General features: G+C 50.6%; 1 protein-coding gene across 1 annotated transcript in view; it reads right to left on the bottom strand.

Moving 5' to 3' along the window:
- Window positions 1-722: 722 nt before the first annotated feature.
- The window catches only part of TG (thyroglobulin), a 251,456-nt gene continuing 237,894 nt past the window's right edge, over window positions 723-14,284 (bottom strand). The window contains exons 46-48 of the mRNA XM_012648052.1: window positions 3,545-3,679; window positions 1,867-2,057; window positions 723-946 (exon numbers count right to left, since the gene is read on the bottom strand). Of these exons, the coding sequence (XP_012503506.1) occupies window positions 828-946; window positions 1,867-2,057; window positions 3,545-3,679 (445 nt within the window). The 3' untranslated portion in view covers window positions 723-827. The remainder of the gene's footprint in view (window positions 947-1,866; window positions 2,058-3,544; window positions 3,680-14,284) is intronic.

The raw sequence follows: 14,284 nt of genomic DNA, 5'->3' as shown, positions 1-14,284 counted from the left end.
ACAAACGATCGTCAATTTGGTCTGAACTCGTATAAGATGCTGGGTGTAAATGCATTTTATGACGTGTCATGTAAATGACAAAGACTGCTAACCAGCTCCACACGTTTTACTTTGGGTGAAATGAGTGTGTGTGTGTGTGTGTGTGTGTGTGTGTGTGTGTGTGTGTGTGTTAAACAGAAGACTTGCTTTTATAATGTGTCCCTCAGGAAGGTGAATGAGAAAATAGTTTGCTTCCCTGGGAACCCAAACCAACTGGGAGCTGAGGTGATTCCCTCTCCTCGCACGAGCTCCCTTCCACATTCAGCCGAGTCCTGGTGATTGTATCCTAAAGCGCCCTTGGCTCTGTTCCCTCCCCCATCTCCACACTTCAGAGCGCACCGTCCCTCACTAGATCAGCCCAAGTTTGTCTCCCACCTCCATCCGGAACCCTCGTGAGTTAAGGCCTTCCTACCCCTCAGGTGGGACTGTGCCGCTCTGAGGCCTGCCCGTGGTGGGTCCCCACATTCTGCACGGCCGTCCGCTTGCCTGCCCATTCTGTCCTTTTAGGGGGCAGGGTCCTGGTTTCCTCAGCACCCAGCACAGGGCCTGGAGCACAGCAGATTCCTCATAAATATTTGTTGAGAGGAAACAGCATCCCAGGATTCAAACCTCAGAAAGATTATTAAGATATAGTTGGTACCACCCCCAACTTGTCTTGAATTCACAAATCAGTCACCAATACCTCACTGCATGTAGACACTTTATTGAAAGTGAGTGGTATTTTGGAGAACAAGGTGACCATGGTGGGCATCCTGAGGTGTGGTTGCTGAGGGGGCTCAGGGGAATGGTCACTTGCTGTAGCTCTTTGAGCCTGGCCCTAGGTCGCCTGGGAGGTCTTCCCTCAGCCCAGATCCAGCCGTCAACTCCTCCTCTTCACTGCCTGCTGACGGCTCATCCTGGGCTCCATCTGAAATAGACGGGCAGGGCAAGTTGGTCCAGGCCAGAGACTTCTCCTCTCCGGTACCTTCCTTTTGGCCCAAAGAGACCCCCACCTCCAGAGGGCATTCCCTGCTAATGCCCTCCAGAGGGGCATTTCCGGTGGCTGGGACACCAGATTCATCACCCAGCTATAGGGACATGCTAAGGGTGCATTGGTACCTGAGTTTGCCAACAGAGAGCCACTGGGCCTTGGCAGCTAAAAGCAGAGTCGAGAGTCTAAAGCAGGTACTGGACAAGGTCACTTGCCTGTTCAATGCTCCATCCAGGAACTCCTGTCACTCTGCAAACCTCTGCCCAAGTATCACTTTTCCTGGGGACCCTTCCCGGGTCTTCTAGGGAGAAGCGAGTCCTGCTACCTCAGGCTCCCACCAGCTGGGGTGCAGATCTCCCTCATGGCCCCAGGAAAGCTGAGGGTGTCCCCTGGGTGATGTCACTCAGACCCACTCTTCCAAAGCCATCCAAGAGCCTCGTGTTTCTCTCTACTCCCAGCGCCTCATTATGATTCACTTTCTGTCCTTAACATCACAGAACGGGGAGAGGCAGAAATGCCCACTTTGACCCTGGCTAGAACTGCCTCTCCAAGATTTTCTATCCAGCCCTTTAGGGGCTGTGAGGATGAGGCTCCAGACCCTCCCTTCCCTTCCCCCCACCACAGCCCTTCTGGCCCTCTGTCTCCCTGTGTCCTCTCCCTGTGCCTCTCTTGCTTCCCATCCAGCTCCCAGGGGCCAGGAGGCCCCTGGCAGAGCAGAGCTGTGCAGACTTCGAGCTCCTCTGGGGCTGGGGCCGGGCCCCCTGCAGTGCAGGCCTGGCACCCAGGAGACCACGGATGCTGAAGTCAACCAGCAGTGGCCCCACACCTGGCCCCTGTGTGCCGTGGGGCTCAGTTACCTGCCGTCGCCTTCAGAGACCGGATGTACTTGGACCAGAAGGAGCAGTCGGCTGTCTTCAGGCCCCGTCGACTCGGGAGCAGGGCACTGAACTCCTTGTAGTTCTCTCCACCCGCTCGAGGGACAAAGTCAGGCCAGGGGGCCGCGAATTCAGGCGCTTTCTGTGAGAACTCATGAGGGTAGTTGGGGTTTCTGCAAAAATGGGAAGGAAGAAACATCCTTAAGAGGAATTTGTCTTTCCTTTTGTCACTTTGGATCACTTCCCAGTCGCACTTGGTCTCCGACGGCCGGTCACGCATCTTGCAGGGTCAGGCCGGATCTGAGCCCACCCCACCTGGGGCTGTGATCTCAACTCACGCTGCAAGGCATTAGGGAACCAAGGCTCCCTGAGCTCACCGCTCCTGGGCCACTTCTGGGAAAGGAAAGACATCAGGGTCATGAGCTGGCTGCATTACTTAGGACCGAACGCTGCTCTTCTGTCTTTGTGCATGTTCAGGTCACTGTGTCCCTTTCTTTCCTGATGTCCTTTGATCTAGACACCACAGCCAGTCTTTGGAATTCCCTTGTTTGTCCAAGGCCTGGGCAGGCAGGAGGGTGAACCCAGAGCCAGGGAACCCACCTGCCACCTACAGGTCAGCTTCCCCACAAAGGAGTCGTCACATCTGCTCAGAGACAACCTCTTTGCCAAACTTGCAGCCCAAGCCCTTCTCCCAGCCTGTCCCCTCACACGGGCCACATGCCAGCCCCGCTGACCACATGATGCTCCCAAACAAGGCATGCCGTCTCGTCATCTCCCCTCCTCTCCAGGGACTGCCTGCTTGTCCTTTGCTTATCTGAATATACTGTTTATCCTTCAAGGCCCAGATAAAATGTCACTTCCTCAGTGAAATATGTCTAAACCCCTAATTAGAAGAAATGTCTTTTTCTGCTCAATTGTCATAACAAACTGCATAACACTTTATTGTGTTCTGCTTGGAATTATGGTTTGGTTTCTATGTTTCAGATTATCAGCAGCTGGTAGCTGGGACATGACTTTTTCATTTTTTTTTTTACCTTTCCAGGGGACCTAGCACAGCTCTATATATTCAATGCACCTCTGGTAAAGAGATAAGGGGAGATAGGTAAGCTACCAGGAAGAGGGCAGGGCAGGAACCGATGATGGAGGTGGGAACGGTGAGTGTGCTCACCGCGCCGGAGTAGAGGTAGGGGAGGAAGGGAAACTGAGAGGCAGATAAAGAGGGGCCTCGAGCCGATGACCTAAGACAGTGGTACTCCCAGGGGACACTGGGCAATGTCTGAGACACGTTCAGTTCTCACAGCTGGGCCAGAGTGGGTACCACTGGAACCTAGTGGGCAGAGGCCAGGGATGCTTTTAAATGTCCTACAATGCACGGGACACAGCCAAGACTCAGCCAACCCCCAACGTCAACAGTGCTGACATTGAGAAACCCCAATCTAGAGCCATCAAGTGTGGCTGGTCTAATTGGAGCCTTTCTTCACGGAGATCAAACTGCACAAAGACGGCTTTGGCTAGAAGAGGGAGACTGAGACAAGGAGACCAGTGGCCGGGAATTGCAACATTCAGGGTGGAAACGGTGCAAAATGGAGCCCTTGCATTCAGACTAAAGGGTGGAGGAGGGGAAGCACAGTGACAGGATTTGTGACAAGTGTCCACTTACCCGGATCTGATGAAGTTGGAAAAGTACTGCATGATTTTCAATGACAGACTCTTCTCCTCCAGAGAAAACTGCCCCTCATAGGCAGGGTGGAAGGGAAGCCCAAAGGCGTACTGCACATCTGCCAGCAACCCCAGGCTGGAACCCAGATGGACAGAAGCAGCAAAAGTTAAGAAAAAGTAAACCACTCAAAAACCCAGATGAGCCAAAAACCAATATTCTTCCCCTTAAAGACTTTCCCTCTTTATGTTATGCTCAGGGCTCAGTTTAGCTGAGGTTTGGCTGGGCCGACATTTAGTGCAGTGGCCCCTGGGGGCAGGTCCGTGGCACACCTGCTGGCTGTGTGTGACCAGTGCTGAGCACTGAATTCTCCTGGAAAAAGGCCTGTATGCAATTTTCCAAGAGAGTGTTCTCTTGACCATACCCTGACCATGATACTTATGATATCACTCGATATTTGTTTGTTCATCTATTCACTGAAAAAAATATTAATAAAAATAGCTTGTATTTGAGTTCATCCTTGTTCATATATTAACTTGCACCATCATGACTCTTCAAGGGTGACATTTAGCCCTGGAGCCCACCCTAGTACAGTGCCTGGCACATGGGCGTTTTTCAGGAAATACACGTTATGGCCAAACTGAATACCCAGGAAGCAGCAGGCAGATAGGAACACAGACTTAGAAGCCGGGCCAGTGGCTTGATGGCCTGAGCTGGACGTGGCAGGGGGAGTCTGTGGTACACGGGCTGGGGGAGGAACACTGTGCCGGGGGAAGACTAGAGTGGGAAAATGGGAAGGGATTTTACGGCTGCGTAGTAAAGATTTTGGCTTTGCCCAGAGAGAGGGCTGGCCTTTGCCCTCGGCTTCTGGGAGGCAAGTGATACCTGATGGAAGTGTCTTTGTTTAAGGCAAAGGTTGGCCACACTGGACCTCTGGGTGGATGTAGCCATACCTGACAGCCTTAGGGTGAGGACCAGCCATGCCAGAAAGACCAACCGTGCGATTTAGGGTGGGAGTTTTGGGTCACATTAGGTAACCTTCAAATTGAGTCAACCGTGCAGGCAATCAATCAATGACGCCTACATAATGGAGCTCCAGTAAGACTCTGAACACCAAGGCTGCTGTTTAATAACATACTCCGTGTGTACTGTCACACATCAATGCAGAGAGTGACATGTCCTGACTCTCCAGGGAGAGGACAGTGGAGCTTCACGTTGGAACCTCCTGTGCTCAGTGCTCTGCCTCTTCCTTTGGCCGATCTTAACCTGTGTCCCTTTCCCGTGATAAATCATGACTGTGAGTATTGTAGCTTTCAGCAAATTCTGTGAATCCTTCCAGAGAATCTTTGAACCTGAAGGTAGTTTGGGAAACACTCAATTTGCGGTTGGTGTCAGAAGCAAGGATGGTGTTGGGTGGAGACCGTGTCTTCCAACCTTGTTGTTGGTCCCAACTAATCACAAGAGCCGGACTCTAATTTCACAGACCTGGAAGAGGAAGTCTGGAGAGATTTCTCTATGTGCCCAGAGGCACACAGTAAGGGAACGGCAGAACTGGACCAGAGCTGAGGTTTCTGGATGCAGGATGCCGGGCCCAGAGGCTACTACATCTGGAGTTTGGCTCACCCACCTTCAAGCTGGGTGACTTCTGGCAAATGACTTGACCTCCCTGATTCCCTACTTACTCATCTGTGGAATGGACACATAAATACCTACTTCTCAGGATTGTTGTGAAGGTCAAAATAAGATGGTGTATACAGAAGACACTTAAAAGGGAAGTAAAGTGTGGCCGAACTATGTCTTGCCACATCATCCTACTTCCTGATATAATCACCTGTCTTTAAGGTCATGGTAGCAGCTCCTACCTGGGGTACAGAGGGTCTCCAGGGGTTCTCAACGTGCTGATATATTGGACAGAAGGATCCAAGGGACAGATGTTCTGGGAAACGACTCAAACAGGGTGGCTCCCAGGTAGAGGTGATGTGTGTGGAGGTTAAATGATACGAACTGAAGTGCAATGCTTTCTGCATGGACAGTTTGGCTCTGGCTGAGATCTGGAGTGATTCAGGGCAACCACCCCACAGACCGGGAATAGGGACCCTTAGCTCAGGCTTTGAAGGAAAACGTTTCAAGTGAAGATGGCACCTTCCCGTTGCCTGTGCCGCGCTCAGGCTGGGTACGGTGAGGACAGCGCAGATGTGGGGGCCCTTCCTTAACACTGGGGCCTGAGGACTCACGAGCCAGTAAGAATTACTGCCGGGCATGCGTGTGACTGGCAGGAGGGCACAAAACAGATGTAAACTCATCACCCAGCTGAGGCTCAGCTCCGCAACGCATCGCCTGTGTAACTTTGGAGGAGTCCCTTGACATCCCTATGCCTCAGTTTCCTCGTCATAGAACACCAGGTCAAGTGAGCTATCGCATGTGGAAGCTCTACCTAAGACAAGCAATTTTACAAACGCTGGTTATGATGATGACGATGGTCCCGATGTGTCAGTATTGGGCCCCTACACTGGAAGCATCGTGGAAGGGATGTGGAACTGTAAGCCACACGGCACGGCTGGAGAGAGGAGAGTGACAAAGTGTGGTGTCTCTCTGCAGCTGCTCGCAGGTGTCCTGGCCCTCTTAGAGCCGGCGGAAGCTTTCCTGTTTCGGAGAAGGAAGCAGGAAGTACCAAGTGTCATTGGCATTTTTAGGAACCTGGGACCCAAAGAGCTAAGTCCCTTGTCCAATATCAGAATTGTCTGTGACAGAGCTCAGGAAAGAGCCTCCAATCCTGCGGCTGCCGAGGCAGCCTGTTTGCCAGCCGGCTCTGCCCGGCTTGCGTTTGGAACCACTGTTTCCTGAGCACCGGGATGTGCCAGGTGCCGTGGCAGGTCTGTAACGCCTGTGATCGCCACATTCGGGGCCGGCTGAAGAAGGAAATGCTACCATCCGCGGACTTTCCGGATGATGACCCGAGGCTCAGAATGATACAGTGATGTGCCCGAGACACAGGAAGCCAGGATTCAAACCTGAGCCTCCCGGGCCCCAAATCCAGTGCCCTGTGTAGTCTACCGTGGGCGAGTGACTGAGGATCCCTCGAAAGTAATCATGGTGTCAGCTGTTAATGGTGTTTTATGACCCACACAGGGAAAAGAACACAAGACAAAAAATGCCAAGCAGGCAGAAATTGTAACACTGGCAATAAAAATAATCTCTCAGACCCCAAACTGGCAGTTTACAAATCACTTTCACCCTTATTATCTCAACAACCCTAAAAATAGGCATTATTACTACTCCTTTCAAAAGTTGAGGAGACGGAGGCTCACAGAGGCCGTTTTCTTGCCAAGGCCCCGTAACTGTTTGGTGGCAATGCCAGGACTTAAGCCTCAGTCTGCAGATTCCAAGGCCTGCTGTCCCCCGGCCGCGTTGCCTGGGTTCCCTCCCAGCCTCATCGTCGGCCTTGTTGAAGGTCTGTGATTTCTCAGTCTCTACACTCCTTCTGTGCCAGCCACAGGGAAGCCAGGCAGCCCAGGGTTAATAGGGGCCTCCCTGTCCTTTCTCCCCCAACCTTGAGGACTTTCTCCCATCAGAGCTGAGGTCCTTCCCCTCCCAGCGGGAAGAGCCCGTTTTCTAGGAGGCGCTCTGAAGAAGGCGGCTGTGTTTGTTTCCTGTTGCCATCCTAAGACGTTACCACACGCAGTGGCTTACAACCACACACAGGACGGACTCCCTCAGTTCAGAAGTCCAGGAGGGCCTCACTGCACTGAAGTCGCGCGATTAGCAGGCTGTTTGTGCTGGCAGCTCTTGGGGACAGTCCTTGTCCTGCCCATTCGGGCTGGTAGCAGGATTCAGTTCCTTGCGGTGGAGGACCTGGGTCCCCGTTTTCTTGCTGGCTATAAAGGGAGGGCCATTCCCAGCAACCGGAGGCTGCCGTCCAGGGCCACTTCTTCACACCGCATCTCTCTGACTGCGCCTCCCTCCTCTGCTGTGAAGGACTCACGTGACCAGACAGGGCCTGCCAGGGTGACTCCCTGTCTCAAGCTCCTTCGCCTTAATCACACCTGCAAAGCGCCTTTGCCACATAAGGGAGCATGTTCGCAGGTGTCAGTGTTTAGGACGTGGCCATTCTGAGGGGCCAATATTCTGCCTGCCACAGTGGCCTTGTCCGCTGCTTCCTCCAAAGAAAGCTGCCTTCCATGTGTCCTAGCGAACAGACATAAGCTTTTGAAACCTGAGTGGTCATTTCAAATCCTGGCTCAGTCACTTAATATCTGTGCAATATTGGATGAGATATCTGACCTCTCAGGGACCCAGTGTCCTCATCTGTGAAAGGGTGACACAATCGTGCTTACCTTGTGCTGAAGGAGGTTTAGCAATAGAGTATTTCAAACCTCTCACCCAGTTTCCGGCGCATAGGCTCATTGCCTTGTCCTTTCCCTGTGCGAGACATCTGAAAGCTTACCAGTAGGGTCCTCTACTTGGGGGAGGCCCATTACAGGGTTTAAGAGGTCCCCACACTGTTCCCTGAAATTGAATTGGGCCCCTACACTGGAAGCAGTGTAGTTCCCTGAAGTTCCCTGAAATTGCATGTAAATGTGAAGTGGAGAGGTGCATCTTTCTTGAGAGATGCTTTATAGCTTCCAATCTCAAGGAGCCTGTGCCAAAGGTGTGCTGGTGAATATTTAACAACTGGCTTCAGGGGGCGGCCGTGGTGGAGAGCAAGTCCTAGCTGCAGCATCTGCCAATGTTCATGGTGTAAACACTCCCTCCATAGCCCATCTCAAACCACCCAAGTGACATCCTTGAGCATGGAGCCGTTCAGGGAGCAGACACATTGCTGCGTGCACAACTGGCTTTTGTCAACCACTGTGAACAGGCTCCAGGCCACTGTCTGAGACCTCAGAAAGGCCACCGAGCACAGCTTTGGGGAAAGGCCTGGCATTCCGGCCCGTCCAGTCTGCTTCCTTGGAGAGCCTGTTGCACACAAGGATTTCTGCTTTGTTTTTTCCTCCGCAGAGCTGATCTCTATCAGGATGCTGGAGTTATTTTGAGCAGTTTCAGGCAGACATCTGGAGGAGGGACACGCAGTGGGAGCCTCTGAAGAGGAGATTCGGGATCAGGGGACGAAGTCCTCAGTGAATCTGGGCGCTGGCCGGGAGTCCAAGGACCCTCTGGAGGAAGAGGAGGGGATTTGGATTCAGCATCAGCAGAGGGAGACGCGGAAGAACATGCCAGGGCCCGACGAGGTAAAAGGAGAGAAGCTCCTTGGTGACCGGTCACCATGTTTGCAGGTTGGGGACAGACAGTTCACGCATGTTGATTTGGCTTCTTTGCTCTGCGCTGTGTTTGATCACTGATAAATCATGGGCCCACGCCCGTGATGGCTGTATCAGTACATGGTTGGGCCGGTTGTCATAGCTTTTAGTTGTCTTCAGCTGTCTTGGTAATAATTCTCCAGCGGAACTTGTCCCTAATCTGTCAGCTACTCATCCGATGCCCAGGTGAGATCTGGATCTTCTCATTGTCACATGGAGAGGCAGGTGTGGGGCCTGGGAAAGCTCCCTGCCCAAGCTGGCCAAGCTCGGCTCAAACCCCACTTCCACCACTGACTCTCTGAGCCTCAGTTTTCCTATCAGTAAAATGGGTCTGACCATCCCTGTGCAGCTGCCACATGAGCATCACTGGATACTCATAGACAGAGTGTGGATGGAAATTTCTTTAAAAATTATAAGTTTCCACCTGAGGAAGAGTTAATGTTGCTGATGTTGGGAAAGTTACATTTAGCCAGAGTGTGTAAAGAACTGAACAGCCACATAGCTCGGGGCATGACTCTGTGTGTGTGTGTGTGTGTGTGTGTGTGTACATGCTTTTTGTTTCAGTTTCAAGATGTGTATGCAATTCAGTGAGGACTGTGGCAAACAGGACACAGGATGTCAGGACTAAGACCCTACTCCACCCACATTTGCCAAATGTCTACTGTGTGTTGTGCCCTAAATGGGTGCTGAAGGTAAAAAGAGGAATAAGTCATCCCTTCTGCTAAGCCCACAGTCTAACAGGAAATGGAGATACGCCACCGTTTTTCAAAAATAAAATGCTGGGCGTTGTGTGATAGACAGATAGGTGCCTATTGATGACAGAATTATTTACAAAGCACCATAAGAAGAGAGAGAGAGAAGATATCATTTGTTTTGGGCAAGAAATTGGAGAGGAGTTTATAGAAATTCAGAGAGGAATCCGCACTGTCTGGACCTGTGCCTGGACAGATGGGGGTAATGAGTGGATGAAGAATTGAGGGTCAGAAGAATTGAGGGTCACATTTCAAAGGGCTGGGAGCACTGGAGGTTTCTCAGCAAGTGCGTTGCAAGTTGCATGACATTTAGAAGGATTACTAGAGTTGTATGAGAAGAAGACTAGAACTAAGAAATCCTGGGGTCATTGCCATTGTTCAGGACAGACAGAACGTGGGTTCTTTTAACTTAATGTTCCCCAACCTCACCTCTCAGCCCCCTGCTCACCTTACATCCCACCGTGCTGCTGTAGACACGCAGGGAGGCTGAGCCTGCACCCCAGCAAGCCCAAAGCTCGTGCACTGCACAAGTTCATGGATGCTTGGGGTGCATCAGGAAGCAGGATGACTGAGGTCATGTCCTCAGACGGGTGCCCCTGACATTGAATTCCACCGGAAAAATGGGCTGAGCCCGGGCTCCCCTCAAGGTGAGGTGGAGGACTGAGGAGGATCTTTCTTGACAGAAACAAGACATTGTTTTGTATTATCGAAGTTGTCCTACTGGTAATGGGGTGAGGAGGCTTGTGTTGGGGAAAGGCCCATTGTATTCCAGCCCACTGGACTGGACTGATCAGAGAGCCTGTGAGTGCAGGGACTTCTGTCCCTGTTGTTCTGTCTGTAAGAGGAAGTTTGTTGACCTCATCCCCATAAAATATACTTTCTTTCTTATCCCCGGCCAGCATCTCTACATAGCTTCCTCCAAAGGAAATTAGGGAACAGGGAGGAATGAAAGTCCTTCTGCTTCTCAGGCTTCCTTTTTTTTTTTTTTTTTTTTTTGAGAAGTTGAGGAAGCGTTAAATGACTTACGCATAGAAGCCTATAAGTGTGCCTCTCTTTGGCAAACCTAACATGCAAAAGTTCACATTCTGCCTATGAATTAATCAGGAAGTAATTATTTGCTTTGCAAATTGCTTGCGCTTTACAAAAGGATTTGCTATGCAATCCTTTAACCCCCCTGCCCCCAGCTCCCTAATTTATTTTAAATAATGCAGTCCCACCCCTGGCCCCCAGTGAAATACTTGTAATATTTCCCTAATTCCCTAAAGCCCAGCAGAGCTGTATGATAAATTGTTCTGCAGTATAGTCAAAGCTTTCAACTGACTTGCTGGATTAACCTGAACATTCTATTCCCCCTGTAAAGCATGACAGCTGTTACCCAGAAAAAGCCAATCTTTCCAGGCCCAAAACATCTATTCTCACTAGCTTATTTGTTTGCCAAGAGCCAAATGTCTAAGCCAGTTGTATTTCTTATTGTGATTATATAGTTTCATTAAGTTTTTTGAATATTGTGCAGATGCCCCACTTTAAAGAAGCCAAAACCGGAAATCATAAACCATGCATTATGCTTATGGCTTTACAAGACAATCAAAGGCAAGACGCCAAACAGCATTTTTTGACTCAAGCCTATGACCCTTCACCAAAAGAATGGCAAGGGAATGCAGGTTTATGTGTTTAAAGTCAAAATAAAATGCTTACGGTATATACCTATCTCATTCATTCTTCACAAATTCTCACTTTAATTGACTTTTCTAACTGACCTTCACATTGGATAACGGTTTATATTCTACATTCCGTTTTTTTGTAAAGATACTTGATGTTTCAGTGAGCTGTGTTGTGGGCGTGAATGAAAAGACCATTGGGCATTGTGTAATATAGAACGTGCTTTCTTAAAAATCTGCAATGCCCTCCCAGCACTCTCAGACAAAATGCTACCCCCTTGCCCGCGTGGCTCACACACTCCTACATGAACTACACACAGGACCCTGTCATTCTCCCTTGTACCTTCAACGATTCTCCTCTTCCTCAGTAGACTCCAGCTCCGTGTTCCTCTTTATCATCAGACATGCAGAGCCCTTTCCCACCTCGGGGCCTTGGCATTTGATGACCTCTCTTCTGAGACTGTTCACTGCTCCTTTCTACAGGAGGGTCACACCTTAGTTCTCAGTTCTCAGCTCAAATGTCAGCTTTTCAGAACGTTCTTCCCTCATCACGGACCACAGTGCCCTAGCGTACCTCCTTCCTAGTGCCGTCGTCTGACCTCGCTCTGCTTGTTTATGTGTGCAGCGTCTGTTCCTTGCACACCATCCCTGGACGCCCATCAGCTCAGCCCCCAACTAGTCTCATGCCAGGAGGGTGGCCCCCCTCTGCCTCATAGGCTACACCACCTCTGGGGTCTGGAACAGGATCTGTGGCGTAGAAGGTATTAGGTAAACATTTGTCAAATCAACGTTGAAGAAGATATAAAGTGTAAACCCTATTATGCTGTGGGTTTGGAGTGGCCAGTTTCAAAAAACGATTTATTTCCATCTACACTGGGAAATAATCTTGTTCATCACGCAGGACGTAGCCAGGCCGATGGGTCTGATTCAAGAATCTAGCCACTTAATATTTTCTTTGGTTTGTTAATTCCAATAAACTCACCAAGACAGTCAACTAAAAAGATAATATTTTAGAACTGGAATGTTAAAGGCCCCTGGAATGCACAGAAGTATCTAGAATGCAAATGTAGTGGTGTACAAAATGTCTTGAGTCTAGAATTTACGGCTTTGTTTTCAAGGGTTGGGACAACTTATAAAGGAGGAACATTACTGTATCTTTAGTCATTTTGATTGTTTTTTTTCCTGTCAGAGCCTTATTTTTCTTAAAAAGAAAATAACCCTAGCTACTTAATATTGAACATCTGCAACGTGTCAAGTGTTTACCACACGTTATCTTGAATCTCATACTATGAAGAAGATGTAACTTTACCCATTTTATAGGTGAGGAAATTAAGGTAAAGGAACTGGTTCAAATGCAAACAGCTAATAAATGGAAGAGATGGGATTAAAACTTTGGTTTATCCTCCAAGGATGTATACTGGGGCTGCCTCTCCCAGAATTGAAGACCAGTGTAACATCCTATACGGAACCTGAGTAGGTGTCTAATCCCAAGAGCCCTACTGAACCCTTCTCCATTCAAAGACAAGTCAAATGTGGTCACTCTGAAACATCCTCTGCACCATCAGGATGTGGGAATGACAGCCCGGCACGCCGGAAACAAAGGCCTTCAGAACAGCGATTGGACACAGCACACGGTTCAAGTGCCATCGCCCACACGCAGCTTCGTGATGAATTTCCATGGAAACTACGAACTCCACAGCTGGCCCAGCCCCCAGGAGTCTTGAGCCGAGGCCTCCACAGCCTCTCTGAAGTAGCCAGAGCCCCTCATTCAGTGTCCCATACCCAGAAACCACTTCGGTTGTGGTTGCTTTCTTCCTAGGGCCTGTGACCTGCACCTTGGATTTTTCCAGCACAGTACATGAAACAGTACCCGTGACAGTCACCTAATCAGAGCTAACTCTGTGCCAGGCAGTGAGGCCCCCATGCTGGCTGTCTGCACGCACTGTCTTATTTATTTCTGATGCACTCCTGCAGTAAGCACTGTTATTAGCTCTATACATAGATGAGGAAACCAAAGCCTAGAGCAGCACACAGTGAGTGGCAGAGTCAGAGGTAGAGCCCTGTAAGGACAGGCAACAACGGAGAACAAATTGGTACTCCCATCTACACTCGCTGGGACCCAAAGCACAGACTAAGCTGGAGCGGGGATTCCCCAAGCCTGGGGTGGCCACAGGGTCTCAGTCCTGCACCTGTGGGTTGCAGGGGACTCAGGTGGGGCTTCTCCGTGGGAGACACCTGGACCAGTGCATCCTTCGAAAGGGGCTGTTTAGAGAAGACGTCACTTGTGAATCGAGGAGGTGGAAATGCTGGGGACGGGCAGGGAGGGAAGAGTCCCAACAGAGTATGCAGGTGGCACCATGAGAGATGCCTGGGCAAGTGAGAGGAGGCATTGGGGAGAACATGCAGGGCCTCACACCTGCGAGGGGGCAGCAGACCAGGGCCCCTCCAGCTGTGACCATGTGAGAGAGGCCTGTCAGCCTCCCGGGTCAGCTACACAACAGAGGAAGCATGGAAGCTGCCCTCTCTGGTTCTGTGATGCACTCTGTCTGCCTGAGGGGGCCCCGTGGGTACAGGGCCAGGCTCTGGCAGGGGTCTGCATTGACTCAGGGGTGGCATCTGGGGGAGGGGCTGCCACTCCCCATCAGGTGCTGTTAGTGATAACCGCAGTTTTAATGGATTCCAGCAGTGATTCTCAACCCGGGGTAATTGTGCCCCCAGGAATGTCTGTCAATGTCTGGAGACATTGTCTCAGCTTAGGGGACTGGTACTGAGTGGGTAGAGGCCAGGGACGCTGCTAAACATCCTACAATGCACAGGAGAGCCTCCGCCACCAGGCGTTATCTGGCCCCAAATGTCAGTAGTGCCAAGTTGAGAAACCCTGGAGTACAGTCATCGTTGGATTCCCACCTCCAGAAACAGACGGTCATGGAGAGGAACCATGGAAGAAACTGGCCCCAAATGTCCCCAGTGGGCAGAGCTGAGCAGGACAAGCCTGGTGAGTTTTGTTCTCTCATCAATAACCTTGGTGATCAGTGC

The sequence above is a fragment of the Propithecus coquereli genome, unplaced genomic scaffold, assembly GCF_000956105.1.
Source record: "Propithecus coquereli isolate 6110/MARCELLA unplaced genomic scaffold, Pcoq_1.0 Scaffold28, whole genome shotgun sequence".
Classification (NCBI taxonomy): Eukaryota; Metazoa; Chordata; class Mammalia; order Primates; family Indriidae; genus Propithecus; species Propithecus coquereli.
Note: the sequence above shows the minus strand (reverse complement) of the source record. Positions and strands in the feature narration are given on the sequence as shown.